This window comes from Sphaeramia orbicularis, chromosome 16, assembly GCF_902148855.1.
Source record: "Sphaeramia orbicularis chromosome 16, fSphaOr1.1, whole genome shotgun sequence".
Lineage (NCBI taxonomy): Eukaryota > Metazoa > Chordata > Actinopteri > Kurtiformes > Apogonidae > Sphaeramia > Sphaeramia orbicularis.
The window spans coordinates 22996913-23020777 of NC_043972.1; the positions used below are offsets into that span (position 1 = coordinate 22996913).

Below are 23865 nucleotides of genomic sequence, written 5' to 3' on the forward strand. Positions count from 1 at the left end.
ATTTTAAAAACTGCATCTGAAAAAACTGTTGCATCATGATGTTTCCAATATAGGCACTTATTTAATAAAAACAAAAAAAGCTTGCACTTTGCTGACATTTCCTGGGTCTTAGAAGGTTTAGTGGTTTCATTTGTTTGTTTTTTTGATTTTTTAATTGGCCATTGAAATACCCATAATAACTAATAAAATATTTACAAACTCATTACGTTTTAATGGATGTTTTAATGACAAATTTAACACAAAAAAAAGCAGATGAAACTTCTTAGTTATGCCAAGTGTTATAATAATTCCAGCCACCACTGTATATAAATATGTCCATATATGTCACAAAAAACATATTATAGGTGGGTTTAAGACATTCTGCGATGAACCGTCTGTGACTTATTTGGATAAAATAAGCTCAAGTCAGATTTTAATTCTACAATTATTTCAGGAGTAAGATCTGGTCTAAATACAGGTTTAAAGGATGTGTTGCTGGTCATTTAAAGGGTTAAAGTCCAGATTGTTAAACTGTGTAAACTCCTCCCCCTCTCTCTGATTGGCTGTGTGTTCTTATTAAAACAGTTAAGCTTTTCCCACCCGCTTTTCAGTCCAGGATCTGGTCAAAGGAGGATCTGAAATGGGTGAGCTGCAGCCTTTTAACCCCTTTTTTTTCTGTGCTTCTGCTTTAAAGCCTCAGCTTCAACCTGCTCTGAAAACACGAACTAAAGCTGCACTTCTACTAACCAGTTTGTCTTTAAAGTTCAGAAAAAAAATACCTCACACTAACTTTTATCACAAACCTAAACTTTTTACCTCAAACTAGAGCTCATCTGCAGTTTCATGATGCATGAATGGAACTAAAATAAAAATAAATTAAGATATCTGAAAAATGCATTCAATTAAAGCCCTGAATGCATTTATAGTAAAAAGGTTTTATTTATTTACAGGTTGAATTTCAAAGAGTTTGCCTTTCACTGTCAAGGTCAGGACAGGCTCATGGGAAAGGAAAAGATAAAGAGGGTAGATGTTTGACAAAGTAAATACTGAACAGTTCACCGCTGCAGTACAAGAAAACAAACAGCAAAAATATTAGAAATACTGAAGAAAACCAGGTTCAGATAAATGTGGTGACTTCCTCCTTTAAAGTGTGCAGAGTTTAATCATAAAATAAAAAGAGCTCAGCATAACTCTGAGGTGTCTGACGGTCGTTAAACGCATGGTTGAGGAGGGTTTTGTTCAAAGACCTGCTCCTGGACTGAGCTTCAGTGAGTTATGTAACACAATAGGTCACATTAGTTCACTCTGGAGCCGAACCAGTGAACCAGTTTATGACCGAAGGCAAACTGACCGGATTTATGAATAAGAATAAGAAAAAAAATGTACAATAAAAACAGAGTAAATCTGAGTGTGAATAAATGAGCTGCATCACAGACCAGACTCTGGATCATTACAATAAATCTAAATAGTATCAGGATATGAATGAAAGCTGATCCAGGGGCAGTTTGTGCGCTCATCTGCAAACTTTATTATTCTCCATAATACTGATGTTTCAGTTTCTTCTCGTTTTGTCTTTTACATAGTTTTTGTATTTTATGCACTTTTAATCTTTTTGTTTTGTTTTGTTTTGTTTTGTTTTGGCTGATTTATGTTGGTTTTTTTTCTCATTGCATCTAAATAGTTAAATGACTATACACACAAAAAGTACAAAAATCACATTTCACAATTATACAGGGTGGGGAAGCAAAATTTACAATATTTTGAGGCAGGGATTGAAAGACAGTGTATGACCGATTAGTTTATTGAAAGTCATGAGAATTTATTTGCCACAAGAAAACTTCCATAATAGAAAATGTTTTTATTCTATGTGTCCTCCTTCTTTCTCAATAACTGCCTTCACACGCTTCCTGAAACTTGCGCAAGTGTTCCTCAAATATTCGGGTGACAACTTCTCCCATTCTTTTTTAATAGTATCTTCCAGACTTTCTCGTAATAGTTTTGCTCATAGTCATTCTCTTCTTTCCATTATAAACAGTCTTTATGGACACTCCAACTATTTTTGAAATCTCCTTTGGTGTGACGAGTGCATTCAGCAAATCGCACACTCTTTGACGTTTGCTTTCCTGATTACTCATATGGGCAAAAGTTTCTGAAAAGGTATGGATAATAGTGTTAGGTATGATTATGACATCAATATATGTTTGGTTTCAAAACAACTGACGTAGTGCCTGCTGAGAAAAAACAACTAAATGTTCATTGTAAATTTTGCTTCCCCACCCTGTATATCAGGACCTCTCTGGAAAAAGAAATGTTTTTGTGTTTTAAATTAAAATTTTCTTTGATTTGCCCAGACTCAGAAGAACAGTTTTAAAGTATTTCTTATTACTGCGTGATTTAAGGATGTTTTTGAGATCGGGTTTTCCTGCAGACGTGCACATGTATCTTATATTATAAAAAGAAAGTGGAGTTTGTGTGTGTGTGTGTCTTAGGCATCATATAAAATCTGGAAAGAACTGACTACTGCAGTTTGGCATATTTATGTATTTTTGGTCAAGCAAGAGACTGGCAAAAATGGCAAGTTGATCGGACCAATATTTTTTGAGATATTAGTCATTCTGGAGTACATTAGCCCTGCAATCACATTACTATGCCCCGAACGTTCTGGTGGTGACGGCTGGACAAATGTAGTCCAGCGTGTACGAATACACAACAAATATCCATGCTGGGGGACCGGGATGCTGCCCCTCAGGATGTGGATTTTAACAACACCCCCCTTTTCACGTCCCACCCTTGTATTGACACTGATGAAGTCCAGGAGGTGGAAGATAACTATCACAGTTTAACAGCTGTAATTGAAATACATCAACTATAATGTAAAATAATAAATATCATTATTATATTATATACGTTAATATTTTATCAAACAATTTTTATGTCAGTACTTATAAAATATAGACTAATATCTTCTCCCAAAAGTCAGCTCTCCCCAGCATAAAAACTACCACATCTAGAACCCGTGGTTTCCAAATGGGCCAACATGCTTGTAGACTACAAACAAAAAGTTAAGGATGTTTCTTTTTTTTTTTTTTTGTCTTTTTTTTTTGTCATTTTTGTCATTTGTAAATAAAACTATGTCTGGTCATTAAAAAATATGTTTCAATTCAATTCACACACAAAAAAGTAAAAAGCGTTGTGCAAGAATCCCAACTGAAAAAAACAGCCCCAAAATTAAAACAATCCTTAACTTTTTGTTTGTAGTGTATTATATAACTTGACTGTGTATTATAGCTACTTCTATAGGTTTTTATTATGACAGACACAGTTACACATGCGTAGAGGTCAGAGGGTTGATAATATTGCTTGGTGTAAGCTCAGGACAAACTGGATTTTCTCAGTGGAGAAAAAAAAATAAACACAGGCAACATAATCCAGTCCTAGCAAGTATTCTAAAGGGGTTTACAGAATTACAGAATTGGCTCTCAAACTGAGGGCCATGACACTCAGGGGAGACGCTCAACATTTCAACTAGGTCAACAGATTTATCATTCATGTATTACTGAAGATATTTGCACTGATTTATCACCTCATATATTATCATTTCTAAAAACTAAAAACAATATGCTTATTTAAGTGAAATAAAGGTTTATTTTCTGACTGATATAACTTACATACAGTCTGTTAAATCTGCACAACTGTATACATATGGTCTGTTTGTTTCTAATATCATTAATATGTTTTCAACCCCATAGCTGATATTTATTTATCCTTTAACCCTTCACATTAAAAAAATAAAAAAATAAAAAAATAAATAAATAAAAATGGAAATACAAGGAAATTCATTTTTCCAGTGTGGGAAGCTGTCAATCAGCATGTTTCTTAGTAACAGGATATGGGAAAACATCAGGTCACATTTTGTTACATGTTTCATAAAAAGGACTAATTTCACATCTGAAAACAAACTGAGGAGTTTATTATTTATTGTGTAATCAGTGAAGAGAGACACATTCAGCAGGCACTGTTTACTATACATTTAATGTTTACTTGGTTTCATGGCTGTTTATTGTCGGATTTTTTTGTTTATTTCTATTTTGACCTGTGCTGTGTGGATGGATCTGGACTCAGTAGACCTTTAAACAGTGTGTAATGTATTCATATTATCTAATAGCTATGGGTTATTTAATGTGTTTTCTTCATAGTCGACGTCGTCAGTTGGATAATAGATCCCTTTGTCAGGGTGATGAGGAATATTTAACCAGTCGGGCTTAAAGATCTGTAACTCAGTCATAAACTGTGGATATTCAACCTCTGGCCTCTGTCACTTTATAAAAAAGTCAGAGTGTGATGACCTTTGACCTGTTGTGTTTTCACAGCCAGTTGTTCAGGATGTGGACCAGGATACCGCAGCCCCTTGGACGCCATGAAGGGTCAGAACAATACTACTACTACTACTACTACTACTACTACTACTACTACTATTATTACTACTACTACTACTACTACTACTACTACTACTACCACTACTACTGCCACTACTAATACTACTACTACCACTACTACTACCACTACTAATACTACTACTACTACTACTACTACTACTACTTCTACTACTACTACTACTACTACTACTACTACTACTACTACTACTACTACTGCTACTTCTACTACCACTACTATTACTACTACTACTACTACCACGGCTACTTCTACTACCACTACTAATACTACTACTACCACTACTACTACTACTAGTACTACTACTACCACTACTACTACTACTACTACCACTACTAATACTACTGCTACCACTACTACTACTACTACTACTACTACTACTACCACTACTACTACTACTACTAATACACAGTAAAAATCAGACCATCAGTTGTACTCTTAGAGAGGTGAATTAAATCTGTTTCAGATAACATTTGGTCGCACTCAAAATTAGACTAAAATTTACTCTATGGCCTGTGTCAAATTTTCAGAGTTAATTCTACTCATTTCAGTGTCAAAATTAACAAAGAAATATGTAAAAAATATTTAACACCGTGGTGTTTTCACACTGTTAAGAGTAATATGATTACACTTTATAGAGCTATTTTACTCCAGATTTAGTTTTAAAATGACTATATTGGTTTAATATTTATTTCTCTGCAGTGTTATTATCAAAATTAATTTCCATCCCACGCTAACATTGAAACACTGTATAATCACAGAAGCCTGTTACATGAGGGTCAATAAGTGTGCGTGTCTTTTTTTTTATCAGATTTAGACATCTTTGCCCATTCTTTCTCTTGGCAGAGTATAGCCCATTCTATCTGTTATGCATTTACAGTTTCATGGCGACAATCAGTTAAGGCATCGTTCTGCCTACAGGTTTGACTAATAGTGTCATATTAATAAAAAAATAAAAATAAAAAGGCCAATAAACACTGCAAAACAGACATATTAACCTAAATAAACATCAACACAAAACCCCCCTTAAGCCCTTGCACATAAAATCATAAAATAGAACACAATGCGTAAAATATCCAGTACCCACAATGCATTGCGGCAGACTGGCACTAATCTTCACTCTGTAGAGTTGAATTGAAACTGCATCTGTTCAGAACTTTACAGACTTTTAACTCTACTGTTAGAGGTGGTTTACTCACCATAGAGCTATAAATACTCTATCTAGGTTGAAATAGCTTGACTCTGAAATATTGACACTGCATTTTTTATTGTGTACAACTACTACTATGACTACAACTACTACTATTACTACTACTACTACAAATAATAATAATAATAATAATAATTATAATAATAATAATAATAATAATAATAATAATAATAATAATAATAATAATAATAATAACATTGTTTGTGCTGTTACCCTTGTTTATTATTATTGTCATTGTTGTTTACTGTTGTTTCCTCAGGTCCTCGGGAGCAGATAGTTTACCTGCCATGTATCTACAGAAACACAGACTCTCTGAAACCGGACTATCTCGCTACAGTTGATGTTGACCCAAAGTCCTCTACCTACTGTCAGGTATTTAACGTACAAGGTCATGTATATCCAACGGTGGTTCCTGCTCTTGATCTTTACACGCTGAATCTGTGCATTTTAATTTGGATTCTAAATAGTCAAACACCAACATTCTTTGCAGTTATGCATTGAGAAATTATTTGATTAAAAGGTTTGTCATGAAGTTTGTCACAAAGTGTTGAGTTTTGACCTTCGTAAAGTCTCATCCCTCCTTTATACCTAATCATGATCCCTCGCCTACTATTGATTAACCTGTTTAATATGGAATCAGACAGTGACTTTGTGTATTTTATGTACACACTCTGGCTTAAAAAAGTCCTGACCTGGATTTAACTAAACACACTGGTGAGATCCTTCCATTAGATAATTACTGCAGTGATTAATATGTTTCAGTTCTGTAACTCTGACTGATGCAGTGAGTAGCTATTTGTTTCTTAAATAACCAGTTTGTTGAGAGCATAAATATTGGACTGTGTTTCAATGGAAAAACGTCATGTGGTCTGATGAGTCCAGATTGACCCTGTTCGATGTAATTACCCATCATGCCTAGTGGCTACTGTCCAAGCCTATGGGGGCAGTGTTATGATCTGTAGTCGCTTCAGCTAGGATCGGTAATGGTATGTGTCCATAAAACAAGGTCAGCTGAGCCTGAATAAACTGAATGATCAGGTCTGAACATCAGTGGATTCTGATACCAAAAACATATTCTGAGATGAAAAAAGATCTTGGCAATAATTATGCAACCATAGAAAGACAAATGTGACTTTAATTATCAAAACTTAGAGTGGTGGATCAACAAGTTGTTCAATGAAAATGTTAGAAATGTTGTCTTTGTACTTTTTTTTACTTAAAACATCAAATTAATCAGACCTTTGACCCTGGTCCTCAGGTGATCCACCGGCTGCCGATGCCGAACCTCCGTGATGAGCTGCATCACTCTGGATGGAACGCCTGCAGCAGCTGCTTCGGAGACGCCTCCAAGAAACGCAACCGCCTCATCCTGCCCTCGCTCATCTCCTCCAGGGTCTATGTGGTGGACGTTGGCACGGATCCACGAGCCCCACGCATGCACAAGGTACCAAAGCCAGGTCCATGTAAACAAGTTCCACAGGGTTACCAAAACCAGTTCCATGTTAACCAGATCCACAAGATATCAAAACCAGGTCCATGTAAACCAGATCCACAAGGTACCAAAACCAGGTCCAAATAAACCAGATCCACAAGGTACCAAAGCCAGGTCCACGTAAGTCAGACCCAAAAGGTACCAAAACCCAATGCTCATAAACCAGATCTACAAGGTACTAAAACCAGATCCACCAAGGGATTAAAACCAGATCCAGATGAAGCAGATACACAAGGTACTAAAACCAAGTCGATATAAATCACATCCACATGGTACTAAAGCCGGACCACAAAGTGAGGAAACCAGATCCACATAAACCATATACAAAATCAAGTCCATTTAAACCAGATCCACAAAGTATGGATGTCAGATCCATGTAAACCAGGTTCACAAACTCTAAATTGTGAATTTAGGGACCACAGGTGTGTTTCATCTTGGTTTCTTGGTTTCTTCAACTTTTACTAAGGCTTAAACCCATCTTTTATAAATAATAATATTTATGATATTTATGTCAATTATCGTCATAAACATTCATATGATGGTAAAGTTTTATTGTTCTGCACAAAATAAACTGGACTGGATAAAATCCAGATGCTCTGCTGCTACTGTTTGACTTTGTCAGACGAGTTGTAAACTGTTTGCTTACATTCCTACATGAACTTTTATAGATGTGCTTTGATTAATGCATTTCTCTCATGCTGGGTTTGCCTGAGGTAAAGGAATGTGATGAAACAGAAACATCGCCGGTTGACAGATTAGAACAGTAGCGTAATGTGAACCAGTATGTTCATCTCATTTTATGTCAGAAATTTTTTTATTCTTCAACTTAATTTGATAAGTTTTCTCTTATTTATGTATCTGAAATTGCAATTTAACTAAAACACAGCATGATGTTTAAGCGTCTGTGTTGTAAATTCAGTTCTGTAGACATTATATTATATTTATTTTAATAACAATCTATAGCTGTAACACTTTGGCATGGCAAATTTATTTATATAACACCATTCATACACAAGGCAATTGAAAGTGCTTTACAAAGGCCTAACATAACATTAAAATCATAGAAAACTAGAAAAGCACTCGGAGAGCGAATACCTCCACCAAGGCAGATCAGTCCCCCCCAATCACCACCAAAATTTACTCATTTGTTCCTTGTGCCAGTATCAACATTTCCTGTAGTTTCCTGAAAATCTGTCCATAACTTTTTGAGTTACCTTGCTAACAGGCAAACAGACAGACAGACAAACCCCGATGAAAACATAACCTCCACTGTTACACTTGATGGAGGTTATAAAACCTTAAACAAGAGGAGAGTGCAGAAAAGATAATAAAGAAGAAAATTAAAACAGGTATAAGAGACAGTAAAAACAACAGCTAAAAACAGTCTTGAAATCATTCAAGTTAAAATTGTGAGTTGCGGTGCAGGTATTTGAACTGAAAAAAAAAAAAAAAAAAGAACTACTCAAAGGCAGCTGTAAACAAATGAGTCTTTAACCTTAATTTAAAAGAACTGAGAGTTTGAGCAGATCTGCAGTTTTCTGGTAGTTTGTTCCAGATGTGTGGGGCATAAAAACTAAAAGCTGCTTCTCTCTGTTTGGTTCTGACTCTGGAGAGAAAGAGCAGACCTGTGCCAGAGGACCTGAGTGGTCTGGATGGTTCATACGGTAAAAGGTGGATTTGGGCTCTGAACCATTCAGAGCTTTATAAACTAATAAAAGTACCTTAAAGTTTATCCACTGAGAGACAGGAAGCGAGTGTAAAGACTTCAGAACTGGTGTGATGTGGTCAACTTTTTTGGTTCTAGAGAGGACTGGAGCAGCAGCATTTTGGATCAGCTGCAGTTGTTTGATGGGCTTTTTAGTCAGACCTGTAAAGACACCATTTCAGTAATTTAATTGACTGAAGGTGAATGCATGAAACAGTTTTTCCAGGTCCTGCTGTGTTACGCCCCAGCCTAGGGGTTCACCAGGGTGAACATAATATGCTCTACTTTTGTCCCCTCCCAGCTCCCAAACACACACATCAGTCGAAACTAAAGTTTACAGTATTTATTTTTTTAAGCAACTAAAGGAGGGTTAGGGGAGGGTGTGGCTAAAACAACAAACAAAATATCTTCTCTACAGTTCAAACTAAATTACCTAACCAAAATAAATGGAAGAAATAAAATACAGAAAACTCACCTAAACTTCCTAACCAAAAAACAGGAGAAAACGGGAAAAACAAAAGAGCCGGCCTCCCCTGCCAGGAAAAGATTCAATTTACAAAACATCTATTTACAACTATATACAATCAAATTGTGAGAGGAGCACACAAAAAACTGACGGTCACACACAGAACACAGGGTTGAGAGCTGGCAGGAGGTAAGAGAGAGACCGAACTGAAGATCCAGGGCCATTTTTAAAGGGGCCGGGCAATCATGCTCCACCAATCAGCCTCCTGCAACACAAACAGACACAAAAAGGGCACAGCACACCTACAGGACAGGGGGAGAACACACACAATATTCCGAAAACATATATACATATACAGATAAATGGACAAATTATGACCCAGGGTCATAACATGCTGAGACACAAGTCCTTTAATCCTAGAACTATTCTTTCCTTTGATGGTAAGCTGTCTTTGTAATGGTCTTAATGTAGTTTTAAAAGTTCAGGTCTGAACTCATGACTACACCCAGATTTCTGGCGTGACAGCTGGTTTATAGGTGTAATAATTGTAGATCTGTGCTGACTTTTGATCGCTCATCTTTTGGTCCAAAAACTACCTCTGATTTGTTCCTTTTTAGCTGAAGCAAATTTTGGCATATCCATTGATTTATTTACTCTAAACATTTACCCAGGACCTGTATGGGACCATGGTCACCAGATGACACTGAGATATAAAGATGTGTGTCATCTGCATAATTATGATAGCTTATTTTGTTGTGTCTTATGATCTGAACCAGTGGAAGCATGTTGATATTAAATAAAAGAGGTCCCAGGATGGAGCCATGGGGAACTCCACATGTTATTTTTCTCTGTTTAGATTTAAAATTACCTACTGACACAAAATAGTCCCTGTCTTCCAGATAAGAAGCAAACCAGTCTAGTACTGTGCCAGAGAGTCCCACCCAGTTTTCCAGTTTAGTCAAAAACTTAAATAATGTAATGGATGCAATGATTAATAATTAACACAGTATTTAACTCTTTGGGCAGAGGAGTTCCCTATTAACCAGTTTATAGTCATTTTACTGCAGTGTAAATCTGAGGGACTTTCCATGAGCGTTTCCAATATTTTGAGTAGTTTAGTCCTTTACATGACAGAATAAAAAAAATATCAATACATTTATCTGATTCTCCAGTTTCTATTCAGTAACTGATTAGTGGTTCAGTTAATGGATAAAAAATCTGCAGCGACTTTGATGGTCAGGACTTTTCTTAATTTGTGAGTTTTTCTGATAGGATCTGAATGTTTATTAATTTCAGACTGTGGTGTTTACTCTGACATCATCCCCTCATATTTGTTTGTTTCCATCCATAAATTCTGTTTGTTGACTGAACATCTATGTGAACATGAACATAAGGGATAAATATTTAGTTTGATGATAAACAGGATTCAGGTCAAGTTCATTAAGTGTTTGTAAATATTACCACAAGTAAACTTAATATAACAGTAAAGTTTAGATTAATTTAATGTCTTTTTTTATTATTAGTAACTTTCTTTATTGGAAGTAATTTCACAGGCAGCAGCATGACAGTGCAATGTGAAAAAAAGGACTTCCATTCTTTCCTTTTTCATTTTATTCCACCCTACCCAAAAGAAGACATTTCTTAATGTAAATCTAATATTGACAAGTAATCAGTACAGAATAGATACAACAACTGTCATCACAATCAGGCAGAGATGTCAGCGTTTCAATATAATTTAAGAGAGGTTTCCAGGTTTTTTCAAATGCCTTTAAGGAGCCATATAGGGAAGATCTAAGCTTTTCAAGTCAGTAACAGTAACAGCTTTTCCACCCGTCTGCTATGAGATGGAGGTTGAGGGTGTTTCCATTTGAGGAGAATGAGACACCTGGCCAATAGAGTGGCAAATTTTAATTTAATGTCTTTTTATCTGCATTAAAACTCTAAAAAGAACCAGTTTGACATGAAAAACTCCTGAATTCATAACATTGAAATGATGCATCTGAATGTTTTCCCTGTAAATTTAACCCATTTCCACTTTAACTGTTAATATTTAAGTGAAGTCTGACCAGTTGTAACAGTAATATCATCGTCTGGTGGTTGTTTCATTAATCATTTGCTTCTCCTTTGTGTCCTGGTTTTTAGAATTTTACTCAAACAACTTATGTATTTCCTCCTGAGACCCAGGAAAGTGAAATTTTTTTTTTTTTTTTTTCTTTTTCCATTAAACAGTCATCTTGATTAAAAACTGCATAATGCATCAGCTTTTTCAGGTATATATCTTGAAATAATTTTTATTTATTTATTTATTTATTAATGGAATGTCCTTTGCAATGGACAGCATTTTTTTTTTTTTTCAGTAAAATTGTCAAATTTATGTCCCCTACAGAGGACAAAAATGCATTGCGGGGTCTCAGGAGGGTATGTATTTGATTTTTAATTAATAATTCTCCAGTAGATAGACATGTACAGTACAGGCCAAAAGTTTGGACACACCTTCTCATTCTTTGCATTTTCTTTATTTTCATGACTATTTACATTGTAGATTCTCACTGAAGGCATCAAAACTATGAATGAACACATGTGGAATTATGTACTTAACAAAAAAGTGTGAAATAACTGAAAACATCTCTTATATTCTAGTTTCTTCAAAGTAGCCACCCGTAGCTCTGATGACTGCCTTGCACACCCTTGGCATTCTCTTGATGAGCATCAAGAGGTAGTCACCTGAAATGGTTTTCACTTCATAGCTGTGCCTTGTCAGGGTTACTTAGTGGAATTTCTTGCCTTATTGATGGGGTTGGGACCATCAGTTGTGTTGTGCAGAAGTCAGGTTGATGCACAGCTGACAGCCCTATTGGACAACTGTTAGAATGCATATTATGGCGAGAACCAATCAGCTAAGTAAAGACAAACGAGTGGCCATCATTACTTTAAGAAATGAAGGTCAGTCAGTCTAGAAAATTTCAAAAACTTTGAATGTGTCCCCAAGTGCAGTCGCAAAAACCATCAAGCGCTCCAACGAAACTGGCTCACATGAGGACCGCCCAAGGAAAGGAAGACCAAGAGTCACCTCTGATGCTGAAGATAAGTTCATCTGAGTCACCAGCCTCAGAAATCGCAAATTAACAGCAGCTCAGATTAGAGACCAGATGAATACCACACAGAGCTCTAGCAGCAGACACATCTCTACAACAACTGTTAAGAGGAGACTGCGTGAATCAGGCCTTCATGGTCAAATAGCTGCTAGGAAACCACTGCTCAGGAGAGGCAACAAACAGAAGAGATTTATTTGGGCCAAGAAACCCAAGGAATGGACATTAGACCAGTGGAAATCTGTGCTTTGGTCTGATAAGTCCAAATTTGAGATCTTTGGATCCAACCGCTGTGTCTTTGTGCGACGCAGAAAAGGTGAACGGATGGATGCTACATGCCTGGTTCCCACCGTGAAGCATGGAGGGGGAGGTGTGATGGTGTGGGGGTGCTTTGCTGGTGACGCTGTTGGGGATTTATTCAAGATTGAAGGCAACCTGAATCAGCATGGCTACCACAGCATCCTGAAGTGACATGCCATTCCATCCGGTTTGCGTTTAGTTGGACCATCATTTATGTTTCAACAGGACAATGACCCCAAACACACCTCCAGGCTGAGTGAGGGATATTTGACCAAGAAGGAGAGTGATGGAGTGCTGCGCCAGATGACCTGGCCTCCACAGTCACCGGACCTGAACCCAATCGAGATGGTTTGGGGTGAGCTGGACCGCAGAGTGAAGGCAAAAGGGCCAACAAGTGCTAAGCATCTCTGGGAACTTCTTCAAGACTGTTAGGAAACCATTTCAGGTGACTACCTCTTGAAGCTCATCAAGAGAATGCCAAGAGTGTGCAAAACAGTCATCAGAGCTAAGGGTGGCTACTTTGAAGAAACTAGAATATAAGATATGTTTTCAGTTATTTCACAATTTTTTGTTAAGTACATAATTCCACATGTGTTCATTCATAGTTTTGATGCCTTCAGTGAGAATCTACAATGTAAATAGTCATTAAAATAAAGAAAATGCAAAGAATGAGAAGGTGTGTCCAAACTTTTGGCCTGTACTGTATATAACCAGGTAAAGACCTCATTTACATTTGCGAAATAGTCATGATAAAACTGATTGATTCTGGAAAAAAAACAAACTGATAAATAGAAACAGAAAGTTATTATAATAATAATTGAGCATAAAGTGAAAGAGTTCGCAAACTTTTAGTAATAATAAACTATAATAATAAACTTTATTTGTATAGCACCTTTCATACAGAAATTGTAGCCCAAAGTGCTTTAGTGCTTTAGTGTTAGAAATGTAAAAGTTTTAAATGTGAGAATCTGCAGACACACTTATTTCTGTAAATTGTAACTGAGCCTCACTGTGTTAACAAAGCAGACAGGGCTGTTTTTGTTTTTAGCTTTGTTATTGAGTTTGTACAAATGAATGTGAAGGGTTAAATCATGAGCCAAGCACAAGTAGCATCTGTTAAAGAGATATGTTGGTTTTCAGCCAGAAAATAAAAGAACAAGCTGGACTAAAGGGAAGCGAGGTTCATCCAGAGTTCAGACAGTAAACGGCTGTTGTTAAACTGTTTGACAGCATGCATTTCAGTTTTGAGCCAATGTCATGTATCAAGGTTGAAAAATGTCTGGATTTCCAAATGGATCAACATTGTTCCCACAGTGAGTTAGTCATTATGTTGATGCTTCACAATCTTCAACTCATACACGACAGTTACCGTACATGTATCAATGTCTTAAAAACATGGAATTTTGTGTGTGACATTTTTACATTGTATTCAGGTACATTCAGTTAATAAAAACAGTTTTGGTGCTGAAAAGTTATAAATGATATGTTGATTTATTTCCAAAATCTATGTTTATGTAAAGGACATGAAGATGGAGGTAAAATAAACAGTAGAATGATTATAAAGAATTTTAATAAGAAAAAGAATCTTATAATCTGTGAAAAAACAGATACATATTTTGTCTAATGATGAACCAATGGTAGGATTTTGTGAAACTTTTTACAGTTGAGTGTCAACATTGATGGAACAAAGTCTATGATTTTACTTCAGTTCAGTGTTGAAGGTCAGTTGATGTTGGTTTGACTCTCAGAGCTTTATCATTACCTGTGCATGTTCAGTTAAACTTCCTGTGGTTTTAATACTTAACCCTTTATAGGACACTCATAGAAATACCTTAGTGTGTTATTGGAGGACATGACAGGACTTTATTACTTTTTGGAATTTTTTCAAGAATTGTTTATGATCATACAGAAAATCAAGGTCAATGAAGTTACCATATTTGGTTCCTTGCCCATAAGTGGCCCAACAAAAAAAATCCAAGAAGTATAAATAGAAAATACACAAGAAAAGAAAAACACATTTAAGGTGAAAGGAACATGTATTGTAGAACATTAGAACATTATTCCAACATAAGTGCTGATCCAGACCCCTGTCCACATCCACATCATCCCTTTGAACATCATTCCTTACATTAGTACCATTACTTCATGGTACCTAACAAAGCAGGTATGCGCACTGTTCATGCAGAGGTGGAGCTTACTGACCCTGTAGACCACGCTGGACCTGAGATTGTTGACTCACTGTAACTATTGCTGTCACTGTCATGCAATGTATGCAGAAACTACCAAAAATAGTCACTTGCCCAATAAAGGGTTAATTTACTTATTTAATACTTAACTTTTAACTGATAAACAGTTCTTAGTTCATCAACAATGACTCACTGTAACTATAACATTTGAATATCAGTTGGATCATTTAGTCCTTTTCCGTGTTTTTGGCTCTGATGCTGATTCATGTTGGATAAAAGATTTTAGCTTCTATATTTCCTTTGCATTGGTCTTGTGTAAAATTTTCCTCACTCGTTAGCCTCCATTTTTTCTGAATTCTGATCTTTATCACTTTCATGCCACTGATTGAACTGTTTAAATAATATCAATCATCTATTTAAAAGTCTGCTTAGTAGCACAAGCCACTTTTACACACTTCATTCATGACATGTTACACATGTCTTATTTTCAGTTTACAATAAAATAACTTGGAAATAAACAGAACTTTTTTTGCAGATTTTCTTAAACTTCAGTTAGAATTTGTGCCACATATGGATGTAAACCTGACTTTCATCATTGCACTGACTGACTGTCTCGACCAGTGGAGACGAGGGTTAAACTGGGTCAGATTAAACTGTAAACGTCCTGGTGGAAACATCTATGAATAGATGTGTTTGGTTGAAGTATCTCATGTTTAATGTTTCATGTGTTGTGTTCTGCAGATGGTGGAGCCAGTGGATCTGTACTATAAGTGTGGTCTTGCGAACCCTCACACCACCCACTGTCTGGGCAGTGGTCAGATCATGATCAGCTGTATGGGAGACCCCTCTGGTAATGGGAAAGGTGAGGCAGTTGTGTTACTGTAGTGTCCTCTGGTGGGCGGTTTGAGGCGGTTTGAGGCTCACTTCACTTCACTGTCACTCAGGCGGTTTTGTTCTGCTTGATGGTGAGACGTTTGAGGTAATCGGGAACTGGGAGCACCAGGGGGAGGCAGCTCCTTTTGGATACGACTTCTGGTACCAACCCCGACACAACGTGATGATCAGCACTGAGTGGGGGGCTCCCAAAGCTCTGCTGAATGGATTCAACCCAGTCCACGTCCAAGAAGGTCAGTGTGAGGCACCACTGGATGATGAGGAGGTTTCATCAGCAACAAAATAAACCAGGGGTGTCAAAGTCATTTTAGTTCAGGGACCACATACAGTCCAATTTGATCTTAAGTGGGTTGGAGCAGCAAAATTATTACATAATAACCTGTAAGTAATGTCAACTCCAAACTTTTTTCTATATTTTAAAGTGAAAAAAGTAAAATTACATAATGAAAACTTTTATATCTACAAACTATCCTCTAAAGCAATGGTTCTCAAACTTTTTACAGTGGAGTACCCCCTGAAATATACGTTTTTAGCCAAGTACCCCCAACTCTCACTTCAGCATTTCTGAATTGAAAAAAACTTGGTAAAATTTGCTTCTGTGCCAAAGGTGTCTGTTTATATTTTCAAAACTTTGTAAACAAACAACATATATTTAACTGTAACTTATATATGTATATATATGTATGTATGTATGTGTGTGTGTATATATATATATATATATATATATATATATATATATATATATATATATATATATATATATATATATATATATATATATATATATATATATTTATTTATTTATTTATTTATTTATTTATATTTATATATATATAAATTAAAGTAAATTTTGTGTGCAAAATATAAACTGAAAAGTGCCCTCTTTCATTGAAAAGAAAAAAAAAGTAAATTGGTCATTATTTGATAAATGAACCTTTCATCAACAACAAAAAAAAAAAATATTTAGCTCCTCAAATAAACTAATTTTGATTAACATAAAATGTTACCAAAGCTTAAACAAGATGATTAACAATGAAACTATTATATGAATGTCTTTATTGTGTTTTATATTTCAGCATTAATTCTCCTTATTTATTTTGTATTCAATACATGATGACTTATTTAATGTATTTTTCAAAAAAAATTTTCAAGTACCCCCTGGGCTCCTTCCAAGTACCCCTAGGGGTGCATGTATCCCACTTTGGGAACCCCTGCGCTAAAGAAATGTGAATAACATGAACAACCTGAGATTTCTCAAGAAAACTGTGAAATTTGAACAATATTATGTCTCAGCCTATCATTAACACATGTGCATTACAACTGACAGAACACAGTGGAGCTACAAAGGCACAATATATTTAGTAACAGGCATAATATTGTTCAGATTTTCATATAATTTTGCTTTTTTACACTAAAACAAACAGAAAAAGTTGGAGTGGCCATTATTCATAGGTTATTCTGATAGTATTTTACCGGTCCAACCTATTTGAGATCAAATTGGGCATGTGTGATACCTCTGACATAATCATTTAAATATAATCAGCTGACTCTCTAAACCCAGAAAAACTTGGTCCATCTCACAAGAGTTCTGAGTTGTGATCAGATAATAGTAGAACCTACAACAGGGTTTAGTGTTCGGTTCCACTCGGGGTCTGTTTGAACCATCTTTGTACTAGTGAAGGTATCAGTAAAGGTTCCTCTTGTGCTGGAAGGAATCGACTGAAAAAAGAGCTAAAACAAAATTTTAGTTTTTAGTCCTGGATTCAATAAGACCAGAAAGGGTCAAAGATCCTCTGGGTTCTTCATTTTATCCCAGTTGAGTCCCTTGGGTTCTATGTTCTTGTGTTCTCAGGTCACTACGGCAAATCCCTCCACGTCTGGGACTGGACCACACACAAAAAGCTGCAAACTGTGGATCTAGGTGAAGATGGTGCTATTCCCCTGGAGATCCGGTTCCTCCATGACCCTGATGCCACCGAGGGTTACGTTGGCTGTGCTCTGAGGGGAACTGTGTTCAGGTTCTACAAGACCCCGGTGAGTACCTCAGGGTTCTGATGTGGAAAACACAGATCTGGCACCGATCAGCTTTGGTACTGAAATATTTTGTTATGGTTTGACACATGTTTGACTAATAGCTCTCTGGGGAGAACTCCCAGCATGCATTTCAGTATTGAGTCATCGTCATGGATCGAGGTTGAAGAAGGTCTGGGTTTCCAGATGGATCAACATTGTTTCCACCATGTGTTAATATCATTATGTTGAGACTCCACCATCTTCAAGACATACATGATAGATACTGTATGAAGGGGCTTCAAAAATGTGATGGAAAAAGGACAGTTAGAAAAAATGGTTTAAGTTATGATGATTATTTTTCAACATACACTTCATTTAGGTCAATACACTTCTGCAAGCACTGATACCAACCTTTAAGTCCATCTTTGTAAAACTGAGGGCCATGCAATTTAACCCTGTAAAGCCTGAACCATTAAATCATTGACAGAAAATTCTAGTTCTTTGAAAGTGGAGTCTTTATTTGTCCTTCTGAACAACCCCCCCAAATTTTTTTCAAATATCAATATCCATGTAGGAGTTTCAATTTTGTATCATATTTGATTCATCAGGTCTCAATGCTCAAATATTATTATTTTTGAACAAACAAAAACATAATATAACACAAACATGTCTAACAAATTGGTAATTCCTTTTCAAAACTGGCAAAGTTCTGCCTCCTTCCTCATTAATGACAGTCTTGTAGTGTCACTGGAAAGGCCTCTGGTGAATGAATTCCTCCCCCTGGTGGATTATCTGTGTATTGCATGTATCTAATTGTATACATCAGGTTTTTCAAGAAAAAACATCACACTGACCTTGTAGAGGGCTTCAAAACTCATGTATCAAATATGATACGTTTGGCGTTAAAGGGTTAAACCATGTCATGCTATGTACTTTCCACACAAACTTTTTGAAGCTCCTTCATATGTGTAACAAGTGTCTGAAAAACACAGATTTATGTGTGTGATGTTTTAATATTGTATTCAGTCAGATTCAACCAATAAAAAACATCTCATGTTGAAAAGTTAGAAATAATGTGTTGATTTATTTCCAAAATTTATTTCTATGTACTGGACATGTATATGGAGATAAGATAAACTGTAAAATGCTTATAAAGAATTTTAATAAGAAAAATAATGTAATCATCAAATAAAGGACAGACATTTCTTTTCTCCCATGACAAACCAGTGTTAAGATTTTGTGAAACTTTTTGTTGAATGGTACAGTAAGTTTTGGTGCTGAAAAGTTAGAAATAATGTGTTGATTTATTTCTGCTTTGTTATTTATGATACAACTGTAAGTCAAACAGTTTAACAAAGGTAACAAAACAGTAACAAAGCTGGTCAGTTATTTTTCTGTTTCATTAATAATCTGTTCTGTTACTGGTTTGTGTCTTCAGAAAGGTGACTGGGCTGCAGAGAAGGTGATCAGGGTTCCCAGTAAGAAGGTGGAGGGCTGGACGCTGTCAGAGATGCCAAGTGAGAAAGAAAAGACAGAAACCCTATTAAAACTATCTGAATCATGTTATTTTTTACTGCAAGACAAAAACGATGAAGATGCAACAAGATGAAAATGACACAAAAGACATAAAATCAACTGTGTCTTTACACCTGTTCTGTTTAACTGGTTTTGGTTTTTTTTTTACCTTTGTGGAATACTGTGTAACTCATGTGTCCATGTGCTCAGGTCTGATCACAGACATCCTCATCTCCCTCGACGACCGTTACCTGTACTTCAGCAACTGGCTGCATGGAGACATCAGGCAGTATGACATCACAGACAGGAGGAAGCCCCGATTGGTTGGACAGGTGTGTTCAGATAAACGTCTGTCAGTCAGTGATGTTCAGAGCAGGTCAGACCCACAGCTCACGTCTGTCTGTCTGCCTGTCTGTCTGTTCCAGGTGTTTCTGGGAGGGAGTATACTCTGTGATGGTCCAGTCAGAGTCCTGGAAGACCCCGAGAACCAGCCTCAGCCCAAACCCTGCATCATCCAGGTACAGTACGAGACACACAACACAGCTCTAAACTGTTGTGTGATATCGTTGACGACCACAAGAGGCTGCTCCAAAAGGCCCTGGCTCATTTATGCTGAACTGACTGTATGAATATTAACTTGGTATTCTTTTCCAGGAGTCATTCTGGTTTCATAGGTTTTATTTAGAATCTCTAACATTGTCTGGTCCATGTGTAAGATTTTTCTTCTGTTAGCATGATCTTTGAAGAGGCTTGTTGTTTATGTCTGCTTTGTTGGGCTTTGATTTACTCAGACTTTGAGCTTCTGTTTATTAAATAAAACATATTTTAAGCTCTGGTAGTAGTACATTACTCTAACACGGTCACAGGATTAATTTAGGATGCAAGTATTTGTCCATATATCGTCTCTTTTACTTTACTTTTCAAAATGGCAAAATGCAAATTAAGAGTTTCTGAATGCCAATCCAAATTCTTATCTGTATCATTCAGAATCATGAATCATTTTGTTCTGAATTTGGAATTTGGAATTTTTCCATAATGTGTTTTATTAAAATTTTTACATGAAGGTAAACTGTCAAAAAACTAACTTGTAAAAACCAAACACATAAATACCTCTTTCCTTCCTTCTTTCCAGGGAAAACGTATTCATGGAGCTCCTCAGATGTTGCAGCTGAGTTTGGATGGCCGTAGACTTTACGTGACAACATCTCTGTACAGTGGCTGGGACAAGCAGTTCTACCCCGACATGATTAGGCAAGTACTACAGTACTACCACAGTACTGCCACAGTACTACCATAATATCACTAAAGCCTTACTGATACAAATACATGACATACGTAAGTGACATTTCACTTGTTATTTGATACCGAATGACAAGATATTTGTGATCTCCTCAAGAAAAATACCACTGCTACAAAAAATAACAGTTAAAAAGTCTTTTAGAATATGTCTAATATAAAAAAGCACCATTAAAATACTCTCTAGTACAGATTCAGATTCAGTACAGATGTGAGTATGAAGCCATAATGCTGTTATCAATGGGATAATAGTGATAAACATAACATAAGTCTGGATACAAAAAAATCCAGAGTGATATTGGCCCATATCATAAATTAAAATAACATATCTGAATGCATTAGACAACAGCCTATATTGCATTTATACATTTCTTAACTAACATTACTATCTGACACTATTCCATGCTATGGCAAGACAGGAGTAAATAATTTCTGAGTTTGCAGAGTTTGCAATTTGTCAAATCAACAAAATCTTCCAACTATGAAGGAGAGGAGACTGATGAACATGCTGAAATAAATATGTAGATTTAGTGGAAAATGTTTGAAAGCCAGTGATGTAAAAGTAGGTTTTCTGGATTTGAACAGATATATTTCCAACACTTGCGATAAAAAAGCATCAAACTTAACCGATAAAGACCCAGAACTACTTTTGTGGCAATTTACAAATGATTTTTTCTCTATTTTAACTATTCGCAAGTGATTTATCACCCTTTATTCAAATATTATGCTCAGTATTTTGCATTCTTAAGTGAAAATCAGGTATTCTCATGTATTTAATTTACAGATCACGATTGATGTCCATATAAACTCAAATTAAAGTTGAGGGTTATTTTATCAAAAACAGAGACAATGAAGGAAAAAGTGACTTTTTCTGCAAAATATATCATTAACTGAACATAAAATAAGCTTCTCCATCCACTGTCATTGATCCAACTCCATGGGTTTTACTGGTGAATCAATGCTGTTGAAGATGATGTTTCCATGGTAACTACAGACCTTCTGAATGTCCAAATGGGCCATATCTGATGACCATGAAAAGATGACAAACAGCCTTTTATCAATTATTTACATACATGTATGGACAGGATAAGTGGATCAACAGTTATTTAACATTTTATGTCAGTCAGTGGTTTTGGTCACCAGTGGATGTTTGTGTATTTATGGAATAAACTGTGATTACATAAATACTGGACTAGATGTCCTAATACTGACTGACACCAATAAAGTCCTTATGTTGAATAGATGTGACTTAATCTGTGCTCTGTGTGTCTGTACAGAGAGGGATCCGTCATGATGCAGATCGATGTGGATACAGTGAACGGTGGTCTGACCCTGAATGAAAACTTCCTGGTGGACTTCGGTAAAGAACCAGAGGGGCCTGCGTTGGCCCATGAGCTGCGGTATCCAGGAGGAGACTGTACATCTGACATCTGGATCTGAATTACTGTCTGAATATGTTAAACCATGTGTCAGTATGCCTCTAACAAAATAGTCTCTGTCAAGAAAAATTTGCTTTGTTCTGATATTAGCAAACATATAAAACCCGTTAACATTTTTTCCATTCCGTTTTTTTTCCGCCCAGCTAAAACCAAGAAATGAACACATGAAAATGAAAGATCCTTTTAAAGAAACATGAATAAAATGTTAAAAAAGTAATAATAATAAAAATCATCTCAGTCAATAAAATAATGAGCATTTCAGCTAAATATGTTTTAATATTTATCTTTAGTGTTTGCCTCTGGTGACCAAAAACGTTTCTATTTCCAGGTGTTTTTTGTTTTGTTTTGTTTTGTTTTGTTTTATTTTTCTTTCATTTTTAATCTCTACAGCTAATGATGATTTTCATTGTTGATTATGCTGTTCATCATTTTCATTATGAATTGATTGGTTAACCAAACTGTTATAACACAATCATATAATAATCATGTTTACAATGAAATATGAAGTCATATATAACAGACCAATGTATCATCGTCTGGAGTTTTAAATAATATTTTACCATCTCTTCTCATTTTGTATCATATCTTTTCATACTGAGATTTACATTTCTGCTTGAACTGCTTTTATAACATTTCACTTTCTTGTAAATTACTTGTTTTGTCTTCATGTTACAGCAATACTGTCACTGGCCACACTATCCACACTGTGAAAATAAAGTTTAAGCATCATAAGTTTAATTTATTCACCAACACATCACACTGAATATATTAAAGAAATACTCCACCCCTTATAGAATGTATGTTATATCATATTTTAAATGTTACCTTATACTTCATATTTTGTATGTTGACTACTGTCCTACAGGAGAGAACAGATCAAAAGAAACGAAGATGATCCTGATATTTATTTGAAGATTGCTGTGCATATTTACTGATTAATCATGTAGGAGTTTAGAATTAATGAAAAATAAATAATGACCATTACTGAAAGCTTCTACAGTTTTCATGATTGCTATGGTACAAGCTTATTCTCAAAACTCTACACAGAATCAACAAAACCTCTAAACTACAAAGTATTTGACATCTCTTAACCCTTAGAAGTCTGAGTGTATTTTGGTTGTTTTTGAATACTTTTGATTTTGCCTTCATATCTCTGATCAAAGAAGTGTTTATAATGCCTTGTTTGGTATCTTTTTTTTTTTTAGCACAATCTCACCTGTGTGACTGTATAGTTGTTGTTTTTTTTTTCATTTGACATGTTGTATTAACACACTAAAACTAAAATCACACAAAAAACATGAAATCCTAGTGGGAAAAAGAAAAATCCTTTTTTTTTTTAAAAAAAAACTGTTTTCCACCAAAAACATTCACCAAAACATGTTGAATGAACCAGTTTCATGACTTAGACAGAACATATACATAGAAGCTTCAAAATAATTTCAACGCAACGTGTCCAGGGACTCCCTAGTGTTAAAGAAGCAAACAATTCTTTAAAAACTCTTCAAGTGCCTTGAAAATTTTGACATTTTTGATTCAATATATGACGTATCCTTTCTGAACCAAAAAAAAAAAAAAAAGATTTAAAAAATTCATTAAAAATGTGAACTTTGACCTACTTTTCCCAAAATGTAATCACATCTATTCTGGGTCACTGACAATCTATAAACCCAATTTGGTATGACATCAACCAATAGTTTTGCTGCTTAAGTGGTAGCAAACAAACAAACAAACAAACAAACAAACCAAACCAAAAATAGTACCCCTTGCCTCCCCTTCGGGGGCTGCGGAAGAGAATTAGGGCCATTGGAAAAAAATTTAAAAATTAA

The 23865-nt window shown here is 35.7% G+C and overlaps 1 protein-coding gene across 1 annotated transcript; it reads left to right on the plus strand.

Moving 5' to 3' along the window:
- Positions 1–587: 587 nt before the first annotated feature.
- On the plus strand, positions 588–23023 carry selenbp1 (selenium binding protein 1). The gene is made up of 12 exons (XM_030157769.1): positions 588–623; positions 4350–4403; positions 5901–6013; positions 6900–7085; positions 15624–15744; positions 15827–16009; positions 17629–17810; positions 19228–19306; positions 19515–19636; positions 19730–19822; positions 20437–20555; positions 21878–23023. The coding sequence occupies exons 1-12, from the start codon at positions 620–622 to the stop codon at positions 22038–22040; spliced, it is 1419 nt and encodes a 472-aa protein (XP_030013629.1). The 5' UTR covers positions 588–619; the 3' UTR covers positions 22041–23023.
- Positions 23024–23865: the final 842 nt, after the last annotated feature.